General features: G+C 33.8%; 3 protein-coding genes across 3 annotated transcripts; 1 reads left to right on the top strand and 2 right to left on the bottom strand.

Moving 5' to 3' along the window:
- Nucleotides 1-5,796: 5,796 nt before the first annotated feature.
- On the bottom strand, nucleotides 5,797-6,340 carry LOC131657569 (uncharacterized). Its single transcript, XM_058926953.1, has 2 exons — nucleotides 6,143-6,340; nucleotides 5,797-6,069 (listed from the first exon to the last, which is right to left on the bottom strand). Exons 1-2 carry the CDS (start codon nucleotides 6,323-6,325, stop codon nucleotides 5,797-5,799), a joined length of 456 nt encoding a protein of 151 aa, XP_058782936.1. The 5' UTR covers nucleotides 6,326-6,340.
- A 3,869-nt stretch (nucleotides 6,341-10,209) lies between these two features.
- Nucleotides 10,210-12,642, top strand: LOC131660335 (glycosyltransferase family 92 protein At1g27200). Its single transcript, XM_058929558.1, has one exon. The coding sequence runs from the start codon at nucleotides 10,323-10,325 to the stop codon at nucleotides 12,330-12,332; it is 2,010 nt and encodes a 669-aa protein (XP_058785541.1). The 5' UTR covers nucleotides 10,210-10,322; the 3' UTR covers nucleotides 12,333-12,642.
- Nucleotides 12,643-15,322: 2,680 nt separating this feature from the next.
- On the bottom strand, nucleotides 15,323-20,023 carry LOC131660336 (uncharacterized). The gene is made up of 9 exons (XM_058929559.1): nucleotides 19,652-20,023; nucleotides 19,082-19,118; nucleotides 18,842-18,920; nucleotides 18,686-18,731; nucleotides 18,492-18,590; nucleotides 17,467-17,535; nucleotides 17,015-17,378; nucleotides 16,769-16,917; nucleotides 15,323-16,550 (listed from the first exon to the last, which is right to left on the bottom strand). The coding sequence occupies exons 1-9, from the start codon at nucleotides 19,949-19,951 to the stop codon at nucleotides 15,717-15,719; spliced, it is 1,977 nt and encodes a 658-aa protein (XP_058785542.1). The 5' UTR covers nucleotides 19,952-20,023; the 3' UTR covers nucleotides 15,323-15,716.
- Nucleotides 20,024-21,327: the final 1,304 nt, after the last annotated feature.

Genomic DNA, 21,327 nt, shown 5'->3' on the forward strand with positions numbered 1-21,327 from the left:
TTATGGCAAGAATTTGATAATTTCAGATCTCTACCAAGTTGTCAATGTGATCCTGTGTGTCACTGCAACCTCTTACCCACCATCAAAACATATCGTGACAATGACTATGTTATACGTTTTCTGAAGGGACTCAATGACCAATATGCTCCTGTTAGGTCTCAAATCATGCTCATGAGCCCTCTTCCTAATGTTAACAAAATCTTCTCTATGCTCATTCAACAAGAACGCCAAACCTATACTCCTGTTCCAGATGAAAAGCTCATAATTCAAATCCAACAACCTTTTTCAAAAGGTCGTCCGAATGAAGCCAACACAAAAACTCCATATAACCCCAAATCAAAAGGCTTGAAATTTTGCACATATTGCAACAAACCGGGTCATACCATTGAAGTTTGCTTCAAAAAGCATGGGCTCCCACCTTATCTCAAAAAGGCCAACATTGCTTTGGCTGCCTCTGATGACTCTAATCCTGAAGAAGGTATCTCTGCTGCATCTGAGGATACCCCTGATTCCATCAACTTTACTGCTGAACAACAAAGAGCCCTCCTAGCTTTGATTCAGCACAACAATACATCCCCTGCACCCAACATCCAGCATCTTCAAACTAGCAATGCTGCACATCAAGGTATATCTAAACTTCACAATATTTATGCTAATAACAATTCGGAATGGCTGCTTGACACTGGTGCCACCGACCATTTGTGCCACAACAAATCTTTATTAACAGCCTTCACCTCCATAACACGTATCCCTGTTAGACTCCCAAATGGAGTCACTATCACCACCACTCACTCTGGTTCCATTTGTTTCAATCAAAATTTTCAACTTCATGATGTTCTTTACATCCCCACATTCTCCACCAACCTAATTTAAATTTCTAAATTATGTGCTTCTTTAAATTGTATATGCCTTTTTACTAGATCTCACTGTCTCATACAGGGCACTCATACCCTGATGAAGATTGGTGCAGCTAGTCTCACTCACTCAATACCTGGCCAAACTAACACAAACACACCTTCAAGCGGCCCACCGGATAGTTCGCTACCTCAAAAATGCTCCAGCAATGGGTCTACACTTCAAACGAACATCAAATCTCCAACTTACTGGTTTCTCAGATTCAGATTGGGGCGCATGTCCAACATCTCGAAGATCCACCACAGGATTTTGTTTCTTTCTCGGAGACAACATCATCAGTTGGAAGACAAAGAAACAAACTGTTGTATCTCGTTCTTTGTCAGAAGCAGAATACCGTGCATTGGCCAACACATCATGCGAAGTACAATGGCTCATCTTCCTCCTTCGCGACTTCAGAACACAGCATCCATCTCCGGTCACTCTCTATTGTGACAACCAAAGCGCAATACAGATTGCAACCAACCCTATCTTTCATGAACGTACGAAACATATCGAAATGGATTGCCATCTCGTCCGTGACAAAATCCAAAACCAGACTGTTCATCTCATGCCTATCAATTCTGCAAACCAAGTAGCTGACGTCTTCACTAAATCCCTACATCCTGGACCTTTCTCTTCTTGTGTTTCCCAACTAGGAATGTTAAATATTCATTCTAGTTTGAGGGGGTGTTAACATACATAGGCCTAATAAACCTTAAGTGTAAAAGCTCATTCTATCCTTTGTAACAACTTTCCTTTTTTATCTCACCAAACTGTTCCAACGGCTATATGACATGCTATTAATAGCCTACTATTGTAACGTTACTTTTCCAATAATGTGAATAATAATATTTCCTATATTCTTTCTCTTTTCAATGCTTCCATGTGCAATATGTTAACAAAAATCATCTCCATTTTTATAAATACGTGTTTTTTTTTTTTTGCTATAACTTTGAAGTATATAAAAACTGGCATGAAAAACACCGAGTTGAATAGCATTTATCAGCAAAAGCAAGATAATGATATTACTATCTATACTAACACAAAACAAGAGTTGGTTTGTGTGGAATTGCAGTCTATTATATCTGTTAAGCACATATTAAAGGACAACAATGAAGGATAACACGAAGAAAAAACATTGATAAACAATTCACCTGGGAGCCGGATAAGTTTTCATTAGCCTCTACAACTATAATTACAGCATACAATATCATGCTACTAGGCATGGAACATCGGTTCAAATTAGGCAAAATACCCTTTTTGGTCCCTTAAGTATACTCCAAGGTCCATTCTGGTCCCTTATCTTTAAAAAGTGTCAAAGTGATCCTTTAATTGTCCAAAAAGGACCACGTTTGTCCTTTCTGTCAGCTCCGTTAGTCAAAGTCAAAGGAAAGGCATGGGTGGCATACATGTGGCATTTACGTTTTTATCTTTATTGCCAGGTGGTTTATTTTAATTGCCAGATGTGTAAATCAGCAATTGACATAAAATAGAAAGGAAAATGAAATAGAAACCTCATTTTCTCTTTGTTGGTTCTTGGAGGAAACCCTAGTGCAGCTGCCATTGACGAAACTCCAATCTCTAGTTGATGCGAACGAGAACGAAGACGACATTCAAGGTGAAAGCAAAGACGAAGACGACATCAGAGGTAAGTTTCTGCATCTCTATGCCTGGTACTCTATTATGGTTTTAATTCCATGTTTCTGAAGTTTATATCATGCGCTTCTATTTAGGGTTTCGTTTGAAATGGACGAGTATCTAATCATTAAAATCCACCATAGTGGTGAATTTGCGAGTGAGGACTTGAGCGTTTACGTAGGAGGTCAGATTGCTAAACTGAGGGTAGATGCTGATAAGTGGAGTTTTTTTGAGTTGTTAGGTAGTATCAAGGAACTAGTTTATCGAGCCATAGGAAACATATATTATAAGGATCCAACTGGTGGGATGAATATATTGGTAGATGACAGAGGGGCATTAGAGATTGCTGATTTATATAGGGTTCATCTTAGTGTTGAGGTCTTTATTAAGCACGCATTGTCCCGGGCTGTTTTTGCTGATGAAGCTGAAGTTGTGTTAGATGATATTCCACTTAATGAAATGCCACCTAATGAGATAGTAGATGAGGTAGCAGTAGAGATTGAGGAAATATTGAAGGAATTTGATGAGAGGGCCAATGATGTAGCACAGGATGATGTGAGGACTAATGATGTAACACAAGATGGTGAGAGGGCCAATGATGTAGCACAGGATGATGTGAGGACTAATGAGATAACACAAGATGGTGATAGGGCCAATGATGTAGCACGGGATGATGTGAGGACTAATGATGTAACACAAGATGGTGAGAGGGCCAATGATGTAGCACAGGATGATGTGAGGACTAATGATGTAACACAAGATGATGAGAGGGCCAGAGATGTAGCACAAGATGATGTAAGTGCAGTTGGAGCTGATAATGGACCTGTGGGTGGTGAGGTTGATGATGATTTAAGACTGACTGATGATAGTTCTGATGATAGCAACTTCGAGTATGATAGTGCAATGGAGATAGTATTTGATGATGATTCTGATGAGTATAGTACTGAACTGGAAGAGGAGGATGGAAACCTATTGGACTGTGATATTGAAGATAATGAACAAATGAAAAGTAAAAAAGGAAAACAAATGTCTGATGAAAACAAAGAAGATAGTAAAGGGAGTGATAATGATAGTGAGGATCTTGGAAGTGATTGTGATAGTGATGATAGCAGTAGGGCTAGGAGAAATAAGTATCCAATTTTTAAGCTTTTAAAGGATATGTCCAATTACAGATGGGAAGTGGGAACATATTTTACTACAAAGGAAGATTTCAAGGAGGCAATTGTTACTTATGCAGTCCATTCTGGCAGAGATTTAAGGTTCACTAAGAATGACAAAATAAGGGTTAGGGTCAGGTGTAAGGATGGATGTGAATGGGAATCTTACTGTGCTAAGTTGCCTACTGAGGATTCATGGCAACTAAGGAAAGTAGTTGACACCCATAGCTGTAGTAGAGAGTATCATGTAAAGTTACTGAAGACAAAATGGTTGAGCAAGAGGTTACAGAATTCACTTAAAACAAACCCTAGACTGAAGCTGAAGGACATTAAGGAAAAGGTTCAGAAGAAGTGGAATGTTGGGGTCAACAAAACCAAGGCTATAAGGGCTAGGTTTGCAGCCAGAGACATGGTTGATGGGTCATTTCTAGGGGATTATACAAGGGTGTATGACTATGCACATGAGTTACTAAGATCTAACCCAGGTTCAACTGTTAAGGTTTGTGTCCAGCCTGCACAAGAAGGTTCAACTGTTGAGAATTTACATTTCAAGAGGTTGTACATATGCTTGGCAGCTTGTAAGGAGAGCTTCAAGTGTGATGCTGTACTGAACAATATGTCAGAAGCCTTTAATAGTGTCATATTGGAGTCAAGGGCAAAACCATTGATCACCATGGTGGAAGAGATTAGGGTATACATGATGGAAAGGTGGGCAACAAACAGGATGAGGTTTCAAAAATTAGAAGATGTTGATGTGTTACCAAACATTAAAAAGAAGATTGAAAAAACAAGTTCATACACAAATATGTGGCTTGTAAGGTAAATTATGATTTCATTCTGATTTGAATTTTTATTTAAATTCTGATTTCATTCTGATATAAATTTTGATTTTTAGGATGTCTGATGAGTTTATATTTGAAGTGAGGAATTTGGAAAACAATGCTGAAAAATTTACAGTCAATCTGAAAGATAGGACTTGTTCATGTAGAAGGTGGGAGTTGACAGGCCTCCCCTGTGTTCATTCACTATCAGCAATCAAAAGCAGGAACCAAAAGATTGATGATTATGTCCCTGAGTATTACAGGAAATCAAGATATATGCAAGTGTACCAGCCAGTCATTTTTCCAGTCAATGGCTCAAACCTATGGGAGAGGACAGAGTACCCTGATGTTCTGCCACCCAAATTTAGGAAAATGCCAGGAAGACCCAAAAAAAGGAGGAATTTGGAACAAGGTGAACTTGATGGCACAGATAGAAAGATGAGAAGAACTGGCTTCATTGTGAAGTGCAGTAGATGCAAGAAACAAGGACACAACAAACTTACTTGCAAGGTACCATCAACTACTGCACAAGCAGCTCCATCACAAGCAGCTCCATCTCAGACTACTTCTGTACAAGTAGCCCAAACAGCTCCTTCAGCTCCATCACAGTCATCTCAAGCAGCTCCATCACAGTCATCTCAAGCAGCTCCATCACAATCATCCCAAGCTCAGAAGACTACTCCAAAATCAGCCAAGAAGACTACTCCTAAAGCAAAGAAGTTGGCAGTTAGAAGGCCAAATGCCCCTTTTATCCCACCTGGTCCAACCACAAGGCTGACTGCTGCAAAAATAGCTATAGGTCCAACAACAAGGAGGACAACACCTACTAAAAGGGCCACACCAAAATGGAAACCATAGTCTCTTTATTTTATGTAGTGTTTTGGAATTTTAGACATCAGTTTGAATATTTTGTAATGTGTTTGAATATTTTGTGTTTTTAGAACCTGGTATGCAGTATTTTGGCCAAGTAATTTTGTGCTTTTGAACATGTGATTTCTGATGGCAAGGTTAATGTTAAAGTTAATGCAATATTTTGGCCTATAATTTTTGCCTTTTTCTGTCATATGAATATTAGTTGTTTGTGACCTTTAGCAAAAGTCAATACATACTTAGCAGTGTGTAACAAATCATAACATTACAACACTAAACCATAACATAATTTTTGCCATTGATAACTTTAAAACATTACAACACTAAACCATAACATTACAAATGACCAACACTAAAATTCAATACATGAATAAATATCAAATTCAGTACATACTAATTAATAACCTTACAACATACTAATACAGACTTTTCCAAATGACCAACACTAAAATAACACAGAAAAGCCTTTTCCAATTTTTCTCAGAATTCATCATCTTCTTCAACTCTCTTGTCTTTTGTTTTAGTCTGTCATTTGTTGCCTTAAGAGTTACCAACTCCATTTTTGCTGCATCAAGTTCAATTTGAATCTTCTCCATCCTACTATTCTGCATCTTCATATACTGGTCTTTCTCATCCATCACATCATCAAAGAACCATTGAAAATAGCCACACCCTGTTTGGGTTGAACCCTGTGAAATTCAAAATACCAATCATTCATAAGGCAATAAATGACATGAACAAACAAGTGAAGTTCGTTTTTACCTTGTAATTACGACAGCCCCAGAATTGCTTCCCGAAATTCGTGCTTGTTGAAGCCCTACGAAGCAAAGCTATCTCTCCACACCCACATACGGGTCTCCATCTCAAGTTTGCAGCAAAACCATCATTCTTCGTGTTAGATTCGTATGAACATGGCCCTGCGATTGATGATGATGTCTGCTTCATTGGAAACTGATGAACCCTAGAATTTGGGGAAGAAAGGAGGCAAACGATGAACCCTAGAATTTGGGGAAGAAATTCTGCAAACGATGAAGAAGAGAACGTTGAATAACGAGTTTATATCATTCCACGTCACCTGCCACGTATACAAACCTAACGTCCGTTTGTGCCATTTGGACAGAAAGGACAAACGTGGTCCTTTTTGGACAATTAAAGGATCACTTTGACACTTTTTAGAGATAAGGGACCAGAATGGACCTTGGGGTATACTTAAGGGACCAAAAAGGATATTTTGCCTTCAAATTATGTATAGTTCAAGTTCAGTTTATTTAGTTAACGAACTTAATTTTTAGCTCATATTCACCTTATTTAGTTCATGAATCTAGTTCAACGATTTAATTTTTAAATCAAATTTTGCATTACTTTTAAATTAGTTTGGATGATTGTCGGTCCTAATCCTAATGCTACATATGCAAATATGCAAATACAAGGTAAAGTGTAAAATTCTCATACTAAAACTCATACCGCGTACAAATTTTGAAAATTTTATCCCGTTTCTTTATTCTTTGTAATGTTTTTTTTTTTAAATTATCACCTAGATTAAAGAAAGACATAATATAGCAGTCCAAATTCAAATATGATTTTAATTTTCTGTTTTATTCAAAATGAAACTTTAATTTCTTTATTCAAAATCTGAGTTTTTGGTCGGACAGTTTTCCTGTGGTTATGATTTTGGTACTAGTGAATTTTGACCCAATTTAAAATTTTAATAGAAAACACAAAAATGTAGCTTTTGGGTCAAAAGTTACTATTTCTTTTTCTAAAATCCATCGTTTTGAGGTCAAAATTTAGTGTATTTCTTTTTCTAAAATTCATCATTTTTGGATTTAAAAGTTCGTGTTGATATCAAAATTTGTAGAAAAACTATTCAGTGAATTAATTAGTTTTTGGTAAAAAAATTAAATTCTTTTATGAAATTAAGCTTTTATTTTATTTTCTTTAATTTATAATTTATATATTTTTAATTATACTCTCAAACTTTCCAAGTCAGCAATGTCAATATATATTCTATTTCAATATATTTTTTATTCGAATCTATTTTTCTTATTAATGTATAAATAATGACTTTTACCAGATACTTTTTATTTACCTTCTATAAAAATTTAAATACATTTGTCATATGTCAATCTATTTCAAAATTTATTTTATATATTATCTCCTTTTTTTATTATAAATTGTTTTGAACTTTTTATATCTATGAAAAAATATAATCATTGTTATATGAAAATGAAAAATCATAAAGGTTTTTATAAAATTATTATTTATTAATGACATGTGAAAGATAGATTTGAGAGAGAATCATATACATTTAAGAATATTATTAAAATATTACTCCCTCCGTTTTTTATTATAAGTCGTTTTAGACTTTTCACACCGTTTAAGAAAAATAATAATTGTTGTATGAAAATGAAAAATTATGAAGGTTTTTACAAAATTATCCTTCATTAATGACATATGGAAGATAAATTTATATAATTGAAAGGAGAGAGAATAATAAATATTTAAGGATATAAGGAAAAATAGCATTAATTATTCATTGGAATTGTAAAGCGACTTATATTTAAATACAAATTTTTTTCCAAACCGACTTATAATTAAAAACGGAGGGAGTACTAAATAAATTTAAATATTTTATCAAATATTTTACTTTTTTAATTCGATTTACTATGATCAATCGAATTAAAATGATTATGAATATATAATAGAAACTCTGTAAACAATATTATAAATATTAAATATTATAAATTAATAAATGTTTTTATTCTTATTCAAAGTAATTAAATAAATTCAATTACAAAAAGTATATGAAAATAAATTTATTTTTAAAATAAATTTATTAAAAAATAAATTTATTAAAAAATATTTAAAAGAAATATTTTTAAACTATTGTTTGTCTACAAACAAAATGGTAATAATCACTCGAAGAATCTAGATTACTTCAATAAAGTACGGAGGGATCCAAATTCTTACACACACACTAGAGTTCGATTTCTTGCAATGATGTCCTTTAATTTAACAATGTCGAATTTGGACCGTTAGATTAAAATTTCTAATCAATTACTAGCAAGATATTTGTGTTATCGCACAAAAATTTATTTAATACGATATAAGTTGTATTTATATATATATATATATATATATATATATATATATATATATATATATATATATATATATATATATATTTGAAATGAATTATTTAATTATAAAATGAACAATGATAATATAAACTTAATTGCATTAAATTATAAAAAAAAAAAGGAAAAAAAAAAGTCCGTAAAATGGAGTAAGAAAGAAAAAGGAGAAAATTTGACATTTGAAAATAACAATTTTGTGTCTCAAGTACAAATAATTATCAATTAAAATAAAATAAATATTTTAGTGATAAAAAGATTGTTGTGTGTAGACTATTGAGTATTATACATTTTAATAAATAAATTATTAATTTTATTAAAATTTAAAAAATATTAATTAATATTTTTAATAATAAATAAATAAATAGAATTGATTAAATATGTCAGTAAAAACAAAACTAAACGCCAATATATCGTGCATTTATACACCCATAAATATTTAATTTCTTATAATATAATTATACATTTTAATGCATTACAAATATTTTTAATAATATAAAAATTGTAAAAAAATACTATGTTTTATTGATAATTTTTATAAAGGAAATATATACTTTTTTTTTCTATTTGTATGTTATAATTTTTTTTAAAATAAATAGAAAGTATGTCTTCCTCTTACAAATATATTGAAAATAATAACAGACTACAACATAATTGTATTAAATAATCATTAAAAAAAGGACTCATGAGATAGAAAAATAAAAAAATAAAAATTTTGACATTTGAAAATAAATTTTTTATACTAATAGATATTATACTAATAGTTGTGAGATAAAAAATTTATCATACACACATACAAATTTGAAATTTTATAATAAAAATAAAAATATCCTATAAACTCAATTAAATTTAATAATTAACAAAAAAAAAACAATGAGATGGAGAAAAAATTGATATTTAAAAATTAAAATTTTATCTCTGAAATAAAGATAAAATAATTTTTTAATTTCATTCATTATGATCGATTGAACTAAAATGATTTCGAATATATAATAGATCCTTTGTTAATAATATTATAAATATTAAATATTTTAAATTTATAAGTTCTTTTTTTTTTTTGGAAAAGAAATAACTTTATTGAAATTTCTGAAAAAACAGTGAAGTACAAGTGATTCATTCATGATCCAACTAGAGCCTAAAGAACCAATCAAATTTTATAAATACTTTATACTTTTATTCTTATTCAAAGTAATTAAATCAATTCTATTACCAAATGTATATAAAAATAAATTTATTTAAAGAATATTTAAAATACATCTTTTTAAATGACTGTTTGTCTACAACTAACTATAAGAAGAGTCTAGATTACGTCAATTAAATAGGAAAGGATTTAGAATTTGAATTCTCTAATTTAATAATATCGAATTTTGACCATTGAATTTAAATTTCTAATCAATTATTTCAAAATTTCTAATCAATTTATTGAATACAAAGTATTCCAATTACCAATACTATATTTTATTTCTTTGTATAAAATTTAATTATTTTTTGAATAAAATTTAATAAGGGAAAATTGGTCTTTTATAAAAAATCTAAAAGTACTACAAGTATAACTTTATTGAAGAATAAAGTAAGATGGTGCAAGCACGTAAAGGTTGCACCCTCGCTATTGTTTATAGCTTTACTCATAGAATCACACAAAGCTTGTGTCACATTACAAATCCTCCACACCTATTTGACTTCTCTTTCAATATGTGACACCACCACTCACATTAAACATTCCTTATATTATATCCCATATTACAAATTTCCTATTTATGAACTAGACGCACCAAAGTTCTAAAATTAACATTACACCATAAAAAAATATGAAGCCTTATTCCTCACCATTAGATAATTCTCCATACCCATCCTCCTATTATTACAACTCCAATTCTATTTTCAACACTGTTTTCTCCATTAACAATTCTACCACAACAACAACAACATTCATAAATAGCTCTTTCGAAACCATGAGACGAAGGCCACGAACAACGCTCTTAATCTTCTTACTGGCCATCCTTGCATTCGCGGCTTATTCTCTCCTTCTCTCTCGTGATGCCGTTTCTCATTGGCAGCCCGATTTCGACTTCGACGATCTTCCGAGAAAGCTCAACGCAAAAAATCATGTCTCCGTTACTACCGATGCAAATGCAAAGAAAAATCATATCGTTAACGAGTTTCAGCATCAGCACCAATCACGCCGCGTTTCGTCCATCAACTTCAAACAATCTTTCTCAACGGTTTCCGTTTTGTTACCTGATTGGGAGATTCTCCTTCTCGTTTCGCCGAACACGCCGTTATCTTCCTCCGGTGAATTTAACTGTTTATTCCAGAATAATATCATGTCTCCGGCAAGATTCTCCGGTGTTTTACCGTTCACGAACCGTACAACGTTCAAGTGCGACATGCCGGAGCCAGCTCGGCGGAGGAAAAGATTGGCGCAGCCGATGTTGGTGACTGGAAGATCGGAGAATGAAAATCACGATCAATATCCAGCGCCGGAGCTTCTCAGATGGAATTTTCTCGTGTACGAGTCGTTTTCTACCGAAGACGACGTCGTTTTGTTTGCAAAAGGTGTGACTCATCGTCAAGGCTACGATCTGCCTCCAAAGGAATTCAACTGTGTTTTCCAAATCGGAAACGGAATTCGCACCGCCGTAACAAGCTCCGTTCAAGAGGTTTTCCGATGCCATCATCCAGATCCATCAATTTTGCGTTCAAATTCGAGAATCGGAGTTTCCCTAGAGATTATTCAAAAAAACCTCGTGGTCCCATCCGTAGCGTATTACTCACCCAGGCCCAAACCAAGGCCCAATTTAAAGCCCAAACAAAATGACTCCCCTTTCGCTTTACAAATGGTTAGATCCAAGGCCCATTTACAGGCCCATATAGAAGCCCAGCCCAAATATTTCCTATGCGCATGCACTATGGTTTACAACGTAGCGAAATTCTTGAGAGAATGGGTTGTGTATCATTCAAAAATAGGAGTTGAAAATTTCTTATTGTATGATAATGGAAGCGATGATGATTTCCATGGAATAATCAAAGAGCTTCGTGAAGAGGGTTACAACATAAGCACTTTGCTTTGGATTTGGCCTAAGACTCAAGAAGCTGGATTTTCACATAGCATTCTTTACTCAAAATCAAAAGGGTTATGCACTTGGACTGTGTATGTAGATGTTGATGAATTCATGTATTCACCTTCTTGGGGTAATAATGATGGTAATAATGGAAATGGGTCCCAAATAGAAGGTGAAAATGAAAATGAATTAGAGGTTTTACCGTCGTTGAAATCAATGTTACCGCGGGAAGACGGTAAGTATTATAATAGGGGTGGTAAAATTGGACAGGTGTCAATGATGTGTTTAGAATATGGGCCATCAGGTCAACGACAACATCCGGTACAAGGTGTAACACAAGGTTACACGTGTCGGAGAAAAGTGGAACAGAGACACAAATCGATTGTGTTGGTGGAAGCGGTAGACAAGAGTTTATGGAATGTGATACATCATTTTCAGGTGAATCAGGGAGAGGGTTTTAGGTCGAAACAACTTGGTCCGGAAGAAGGTTTGGTGAATCATTATAAGTACCAAGCGTGGGATGAGTTTAAGAACAAGTTTAGGAGGAGGGTTTCTGCGTATGTGGTGGATTGGAGACAGAATGTGAATCTGAATTCGCAGGATAGGACACCTGGGTTGGGGTTTGAGGCTGTTGAACCTAAGGATTGGACACAGAGGTTTTGTGAAGTTAAGGATGAGAGGTTGAAAATGTTGACACGTGAATGGTTTGGATCGTTCACGCCTAATGGTTATAGAATGGCTTGGCAAACTAGATGAGGATTTTATATTTTTTTTTATTTGTTGATTGATTCTTGATGGAATGGTTTTTTTGATTAGGTGGGGACAGGTTGTGATTATTATTCATTACAAACAAAATTAAAGATAGATGAATACAATACATAGGAAAAGTTGAAAGAAAATGGAGTGGGTGGATTTTATATTCCGTTTTGTTTGTTCTATTCCAGTTTTTTTTATGCACGGAATAGAATTCTTGTACTCTTTGTTGTCACATTTTGTCCATCCTATAACTGATACTGCACTGCATTTAGTGCTTCTTCATAAATGAAATTTGTTCCTATGTACTTTACTTGATTTGTTTATTCTTAACTTCAATTTTGAGTTTGGTCATTTATTATTCAACTGGCTAACCATTCCTCTCGTGATTCTCATGTAATTATACTAAAACAAATTCATGTGAAAATCAAGCAAAGTTTTTATGGTTATACGAAGAGAAAGTTGTCTAATTCATCACTTTTGAAGTCGATTTGTAAACAACAATAATAGTGTTTAGCGTGATTTTTTATATTTTAAATATAATAGATAATTGACATCTTGTAATTTTTTTTTTATAACTTGTAATATTATTGTTTAATACATTATATATTACCACCTCCATTTCAAATTATTCTTTTTAAACATTTATCATAAATTCGAAGTCACTTCACAATTTTTTTAATAGCATGGAAAATCAATATATTAGTAAAAAAAGAAAAGAGTACATGAAATAAAACAAACACAAGTTGGGCTCATGAACAACAAAAACTAACAAAATGAACACAACAAAAGCAAAAGGAAACCAAAACAAAACATGCAAAACTCATTCAAAAAAGTATAATAACAAACAAAATCAACTCAATATCAGTATAAAAATCATAACAGAAGAAAGCAAAAACTTAACCATCTCCTGAGTGATTGAAGTAGTTTACCTCCTGAACATAAGAGTTGAAAGAACGCAAAAATGTGACCACCTGCAAGAAATAGAGAGGAACAGCTGACCACCAAGCTCACCCTTAATCTCAAATATAATCGAGTAGGTCATGCTCCCAGTCTAAGAACGAGAGAAAAGGAGCATGGGAATAAACACGCATTCACACTAAACTAATAATCAAGTGTGCCTAGTGATTAAGCGACAACCTTTCTTGACAAAAATTAATTTTACGTCGCATTTTCCAAATGACTCAAACCACTGAATACCAGATCGGAAGCAGACCTAAGCGAGATTTCTCACTCTAGTCAAACCCCGAAAAAACCTCTAACACCCCCTAAAATAGAACATGGAAGTGGTAGGGGCCTGCCAGCCCACTTGAGCACTTTATACCCAAGCAAGAAGGCTACCTCACACTGAAGAAACACGTGATTTGCAAACCCCGCAAATTCTAAACCAAACACACAACCTCCTAGATCCCCTCGGACCCAATTCCCCGCTTAGCCAAATTTTTCCTAATCGGCAACCTATCTTGCAGCAACTGCCAGGATATGATCACCACTTTGGAAGGAACCCAACTCTTTCAAACCCTAGCAAATATTTTCCGAACGCAAGTCGGCCATTTTATCTACCCCCGCCACCAGAGCAAAAAGCCTCAAATAAGATGATCTCACAGAGAAACCTCTCGAAAGATATGGGACCCAGACACAGGCATCCACGTGCCCCTACAGAAACTCCCCTACAATGAGACTAGGAGTTTATGCTAGCAACTCTTCTTCCCTAACGCGTAAGGAACGCCTCCACCTAAACTCCCAACATCGTTAACCTCATTGAACTTCCCCATTGACCCCACCAAATAATCTTTTTGCTTAAAAATAAGAAACAATCTCTCAAACAAAACACATAACTGGGAGGGCGTAATAATACCTAACCCATAACCTAGTCTAAAGACCATCTCCAACCACCTTAGAGAAAGACGACACAAACCAATAAGCCGAAAATCCTAAACGAGGCTAAGAAGAGAGACTCATTTCCACCAGGAAGAGACACTCCTAAGGTCCTCTAATCGACCTCCCACTAGGGAGCTACCAACATGAGAACCTTATCTATCAGAAATCACCTTCTTCCACAAAGACAACCTACCTTCTAACAACCTCCGCCTTCACTTACTAAGCAAATCTAAATTCACAAGTCTCATATCCTTAACCACTAAGCCCCTCTCCTTTCGAGGTCTACACATGTTTTCCCACTTAACCCTAGAAATATACAACCTTCCTTTTGAACCTCCCCAAAGAAACCTCATTTGCAGTCCAACTAAATTTTTCTAGGCAATTGTCAGTATCTTTATAAAAGAGAGAAATAAAATTAAAACTGTTCCGTTCGAGAATCAGAAATGGATGATCCAGCTCCTCGAAGGAACAATAAAGGAATAGAGTTGAATAACCATTGATCTTGAACGGTGACTTCAATCTCCTTTATGGCGGCGTGGGTTAGGCCTGCATGGTTAACACTTTAAAGCACGAGTTTAGTGAAATTGGAGATCATAAACTGTATACCTTTTTCTTTGCGTGGGAATTGTTTAATAAAAAAATAATTGTAATTTGAAAATCTAAAACGTGTTCCAAAATAAATGCCATGTGCTTTTATAATATTAATTTCAATAAAAGATATTTTCATTTATAATTTAGATATTTAAAATAAATTGCATTAGATATTTTCATTTATAATTTAGATATTTAAAATAAATTGCATTAAAGGTAAATTTGTTTTAATTTTTTAAAAAAATGATTTTAGAAAAAATTTAAAAACATGTTTAGATTTTGTAGCTAACTTCAATATCTTTATTATCATAGAAATATTTTTTTTTCTGAAGTTCCGTGTTTTTGAATAAAACAATTGGAAAAGCTATAATTAACTTTTCATTTTAAGGTTAAAATATTTCTCTAATGAACTGTGTTTTGACAATCATTGTTGTACATTGTACTATGTTGTAACAGTGTTAAAGACAAGCGTTGTACATTGTACTAAGTTGCAACAGAAACAAAAATGAAGGCGAAGAAAGTTAAGTATCCAAACTAATGTAATGAAAGTATTGAACATTTGTTGTCCCAATTAAGGTATAGTCCTGAGCTGATACCAATCGAACTGTAAACATGGTACAGCCAAAATCCATTTTAAAGTAAAAAAAAGTACAAAAGCTCTACAACTAAAACTGTAAAGCCCAGCTTCTGAGAGCTTCTGAAATCAATTGACAGAATTTGGAGCTTCCCATCTTATTTATCAAGATGGCAATGCCATGTCATGAGAGAAAACAAAACACAAAAGTATCTAAAATAAAAACCTATTACTATTATATGACAGTATCCATTAAACTTTTTAACTTTCTCCCTCATGACATGACATTATCAAGTTAGAAATTGAATGAGAAATTTTCCAATGTCAAAAATAATATATCATCAGAGCTGCAATGCAAGATTTGGTTGCAGCTGAGAACCAGTTTCGACATTGGAGCTCAGTGAATTTGTTGCCTCAATCATCCTGTTCAAGTCACTAGCATGTGAAAAAGAACTCTGTTGCTTAGTAGGAGCTTCTGATCCTTGCCAAGACGAATTTCCAGCAAGCCCCTGAGATGATCTTTGTGACTCGAAGCCAGATTCCAGACCTGATAAATTGCTGGAATCCGATTGACTTGACTTGTTGAAGAATTGGGCCTTGAGAGCTGTCGGATTAACATTTGTAGGTGCAGTTTGACCGGACAGGTGGTGTATGGCATCCATGTCTAACATTTGAGGAGCATTACCGGCATTTGAAGAGCCAGTTATGTCAGCAAGTCTTACCATCTTCATTTGAGGTGAAAAATTAGAACCTAATCGACCATTTGAACCAAAATCATCAGACTGTGGCATGGGCTCCTGCTGAATCATCCCATGAATCATGGATTCATTCCCGCCACTAACACTGCTGCTTGGATTCATTTCGTTTTGGTAACTGAAATCTCTGTTCATTGCCATATCTCCACTTTGCAATGGTGATGCATTTGCAAGAGAGAACATTCTTGATGGAGAAGAAAATCTACTTTGTACAGGAGTATCCGAATTTCTCTCATCACGAACTGCAGAGTGTTGCCTCTGTGACACATCATCGTCGGATACCCATCCCGGACCAAATTCATGTCCTGGGGGCAAAACACTACTGATTTTCCTAGCAGCAACTTTCCAAGCAACTGGACCAAGGTCTGCAGCAAAATTGGCTAGGCTTCTTGCATAGCTGTGCTTCACATGTAAACCAACCTGATTGAAAGCAAAAGAGTTCATAAGTACAAGATTTTCAAACTAATATAAAGCTTTAGAACTGACCAAGCATGAGATACTATCAGCAATCTTAGAGAAAGTACAAGATAAGATATTAAAACTATTACAATTCATTAAAAATGGCTATCTGTCACTCTTAAATTTACACAACCGGTTGATAAAAAATGAAAATTAAAACAAAAAACAGAATTACGTACTGAAAGAAGCTGCTTGAAATTATCTTCGAATGCGGTCAATACTGGTGGTTCATTTCCTACGGGAACTGGATTTCTGTAAGTGTCACGCCTGGTCTCATCAACCGTGAACTGCTTCTTTCCGTACCGTAACACGGCTTTTAAAACAGAAGCTGCAAGAAGGGGGAAAAAGCATAACTTAAGGAATCATTCCAATAAATAAAGAAAGAATTGGACAAACTTTAGAAAGGAATGAGCATAGATTCTGACGTGGAAATTCATTCTCCCATTCGGATGTCAAATTTGTGTAACCTCCACTGTTGTTGTGGTAAGCCCTGGCTGATGCATCTGTAGGCTGAAATTTGCTTACTACTTTTCTGAGATTATAACCATTGGAACCACTAGCAATATCCCCAACAGAAGCAAGAGTTGCATCAGAGGAAGATTCAGGAATAACAAGCTCAGATGGAGACATGCCCAATGACTTTTTCGTGTGCTTTCCCGGCGGCCTTCCCCTCTGCACAATTTTGGGTGGTGGTGGTGGTTCACTATCATCATCGTCTTCACCCTCGTCGTCACTATCTTGTCTTAGATTCTCAAAATCCTTCTTTGCTATCTCTTGCATGGCCCGGGCCTAAGAAAAAAAGTCAAGTCTCTAACTTAGACACCACATTTAAAGAAGGGATGAAATTGAAATAGATTAACTGAAGACTTCACCGAACCTGCCGATAGTAAATAGTATCTGATGAATTGTATTGCATTGCATTAGAGCATACCAAGAACACGTCATTCTGCAAAAATGAAGCAGTAGTGTATTTCAAATTTGTATCAAAATATCTGACAGCAAGAGGAATATATTACTGGCAAATTAAACATAATAAAAAATCCAAATCTAGTAATCAATAGCCTAAATTACAACAAATGTGAGTTGGACTAATAAGTGCACATATGATACAATACCAGAAATTACTAATGAACCAAACAAATGGCATTTCAAGAACGGCATGGTAACTCTTAGACATCACATGGGTTATAAGATATCAGATCAAACAATGAAACCATAGGAATAACTAACCTAACCAAACTAATGGCTTTTCAAGAATGACAACTGTTTCTTAATACAACTTGAGCAAGCACATAATGTCAATAAATTATCAGTTTGTAAAGCATGTTGTTTCCAGGTAAGATTTTTATAAGCTCTTGCTCTAAGAAACCTCATAATACATATTTTGCAGAACTTCTATACATAAACTCGGCGTACATTATAAACAATCCAAAAGCATTGTGTATAGTTCAGTGTTGTCGATGGCGGAGAGCCAAAATCCCACCATACCGGCCACTTTGTGGCCCCGTAATAGCGGATTATGGCAGGAAAACCCGCAATATCGGTCGATATTTACTATAGCGCCCATGGCACCACCATTTGATAATGAATCGAATAATGAATAATCAAATAATTAAATAGTGTTTCTTTACAAGACGCAACCAAATAAGGGAGGGAAGCAAGTGTGTTTGCTTGGCTGGTGAAATATGGCAATTATTCATAAACACCAAAGGCTGAAATGAAAACGCGGAAGTGGTATCAACTACTCATAAAGAATCGCGAAGTTACTGTTTACACAACAGTATCTCAAAAAGATACTGCTTTTATTTCAATTATTTCTTGCATTAAGGCGAATCCAAATAGATAAGAAGGTTTAGGAGCAGAGACAGACTCAGATAAACAGATCAAAATTGATATACCAACCTCAAACTGTTCAAGGCAGACATACAATCCCTCATCCAATTTCTTTCTTATAGTTCCAAAATCCATAGGGTGCTTAACGATATCATGATAATCAGGAAGCTGCAGCAAGAAAATTTCTTGGTCACAATTAAGGTGATAATAGGAAGCACTCAAATCAAATACCATATATCCCTTAGCATCACAAAAAAATTCACCTCTTCTGGATCCACCGGGTCAGAGAAGACCCCATGTGTGTCCTTCCTACAAGATGGTTATTATGAACAGTAAAGAACAGAACTGATAGATTTTTTCAAACCAAAAAGAAAACAAAAAATAAAAAGAACATAGAAAGAAACAAATAAGAGACACACTTTTGAAGTCTGTCAAGGATAAACAGCAAGAGCTTTTTGTCTGGCAAAGGTGTAGTGGGACCGGACACAACCTGCGAACCTGTCAACACACAATAAAAAAATCGCCATTAATATTCCCCCACTTACTTATACACCCCCATCTAAGAAAGAACCCATTTGAGAGAAAAAAATGATTTCATAATTTCATAATTTCATATACAAAAACAATACAATACAATACATCTTCATTCATAGTCATACCATGTTTACTGTCAGTCGCTTTCCGAACCTTTCCATCCTGCAAAAATCATTCCATCATCAAAACCCCCAAAAAAAGACATATCCCTCTGATTTCACAACACAAAATATCTACTTTTTACTCTCTATAACATAGTCAACCAAAAACCCCAAATAAAATTTTCAAGAAAATATAAAAAAAGCATAGATTTTTATCGAAAAAATAAAAAGAAGATGGCAATAATATTTAAGGATAAGACAAATTGAAGCTTTTAAACATGTCCTTGCACTGAGTGAATAGATGAAAGCTGAATCTAGTGTACATAAATTAAGAGAGCGAAAAAGATAACAACATGCCCCACACAAAAATTTTCCCCCAAAATTATATATTTAAACGGTCAAAAATATCCAATTTCCCAATTCAACGTGTATTCATTCATTCCAGAAATTAAAAATATAAAATTACGCGCGAAATTCCAGAAATTAAATTAAAGAAAAATAAAAAACGATATTCGTAAAATTGGGAGAGGGAAATTGAAATTGAAAAGGTAATTGGGAGATGGATGATGAATTGGATTGATGAATGGAACTCACGTATTGATGATCTGATCCGATAGGGTGAGATAGGGGATCGGAATTGGAATTAGGGAATAATGCGGGAGGGTTAAGGTTTTGGAGATTGGAATTGAAAGCTTGTAAGAGCTTTTGTTTCTTGAGTATGCGTTCATCTTCATCGTTGGAATTGGAATTGGGAAAATTGGGGTTTTGGTGATGTTTTTGTTGCTTTTTGAGAGATCGTTTTTGAAGATCCAAAAGAGAAGGACGACCCTTCTTCTTCCTCTTGGTGGTTGTCGTCGTCATGGTTGTTGTTGTTGTTTCAGATACCTCGCCCATTGTTTCCTCCTCCTTTCTCGCTACCCAGTCCAAACCTCTCTCTCTCTCTCTCTCTCCTATTCTCTTTCTCTCTCTATCTCTTTTCTTTTTATATTTTTTATTCAAAAACAAATTTATCTATGCGTGCCATTCACGTGACTATAATATATTTTTTGTAAAAATAAGTTTATGTGTGTGTATAAAATACACTTTCTAATATATTTATTTAAATTGTTATTGCAAATAATTTCAAAAAAAATATTATAAAATGTTTTTAAGAAACAATTTATTATTTTATGAATATAAAACGACTTTATTGGAGAGTAGTTATAAATTCTATAACGGTTATTTTTTAACGAACGACAATTTAAATTATCGGTATATTTAACCGCTAAATATTTAAGAGATAACTACTAAATATTTATGAATATGTGGGAAAATTAATTTGTTTCTATGTAAAAAAATGTTTTAAAATATTTTTACTTATTTATATTTAAGAGGATAAATATAGATTGTTCTCATTTTCTATATACATGGAATATGAGAGAGAAAAAAAGTTTATCTTAAAGTGTTTTACGAGAAATCTTATTAATAGGGACAATGTTAGCAGTTTAGTCATCAAAACGAGTTAGTTCTTATGGTTTCGTCGGCCAAACTTAAAAAAAATATTGTAAATCATGTAGGAGAAACTTTAGTAATAGGAACACGGTTAGAAATAGTCATCAAAATGAACTAACTCATATGGGATGGTTTGTCAAACCTAATAAAATATGACAATTTAAATTATCGATTATATTTAACCGGTAAATATTTATGAATACGTGTGAAAATTAATTATATTTAAGAGGGTAAATATATAAATGAATATTTATATGGAATACGTGAAAAAAAAGTTTATTGTAAAGTATTTTATGATGAATTCTATGAATAGAGACGATGTTAGCGGTCGGGTCATCAAAATGAGCTAATTCTTATGGTTTAGTTTTTCAAACACAAAAAAAAAAAAAAATAATATTGGAAATCATTTAGGAGGAACTTTAACAATAGGGATAATGTTAGAAGTAGAGTCATCAAAATGAACTAACTCATATGGGATGGTCCGTCAAACCTAATAAAATATAAGGATTAGTTTGAATTTTGTTAGAGCTTTTTTACCTCGTCTTTAAAAAGTCTGTTACCCATTAATGTTAGCTTGTATTGTATGGGTCATGATTAGCTTGTGCGACCAACATAGTTTTACATTGTAAAAACCATTCTAATATATTTATGTTGTTTCACTAAAAAACACATTAATTTTATTTATTTCACTAAGTTTCGTCTCTTCTATTATATTCAATTTTTTATGTTAAATATTATATATTAATGTATTATTTTGAACGATTCCAAACTTTATTGTA

The sequence above is a fragment of the Vicia villosa genome, linkage group LG3 (genome assembly GCF_029867415.1).
Source record: "Vicia villosa cultivar HV-30 ecotype Madison, WI linkage group LG3, Vvil1.0, whole genome shotgun sequence".
In the NCBI taxonomy this organism is placed as follows: domain Eukaryota; kingdom Viridiplantae; phylum Streptophyta; class Magnoliopsida; order Fabales; family Fabaceae; genus Vicia; species Vicia villosa.

Coding starts and splice junctions, on each gene's coding strand:
- LOC131657569 (XM_058926953.1), bottom strand. CDS start 6,325: ATGAAGCAGACATCATCATCAATCGCAGGGCCATGTTCATACGAATCT. Junction 6,070..6,142: donor GGGGCTGTCGTAATTACAAG/GTAAAAACGAAC, acceptor TGAATTTCACAG/GGTTCAACCCAAACAGGGTG.
- LOC131660335 (XM_058929558.1), top strand. CDS start 10,323: ATGAAGCCTTATTCCTCACCATTAGATAATTCTCCATACCCATCCTCC.
- LOC131660336 (XM_058929559.1), bottom strand. CDS start 19,951: ATGGGCGAGGTATCTGAAACAACAACAACAACCATGACGACGACAACC. Junction 18,921..19,081: donor AGCGACTGACAGTAAACATG/GTATGACTATGA, acceptor GTGTGTTGACAG/GTTCGCAGGTTGTGTCCGGT. Junction 18,732..18,841: donor ATCCTTGACAGACTTCAAAA/GTGTGTCTCTTA, acceptor ACCATCTTGTAG/GAAGGACACACATGGGGTCT.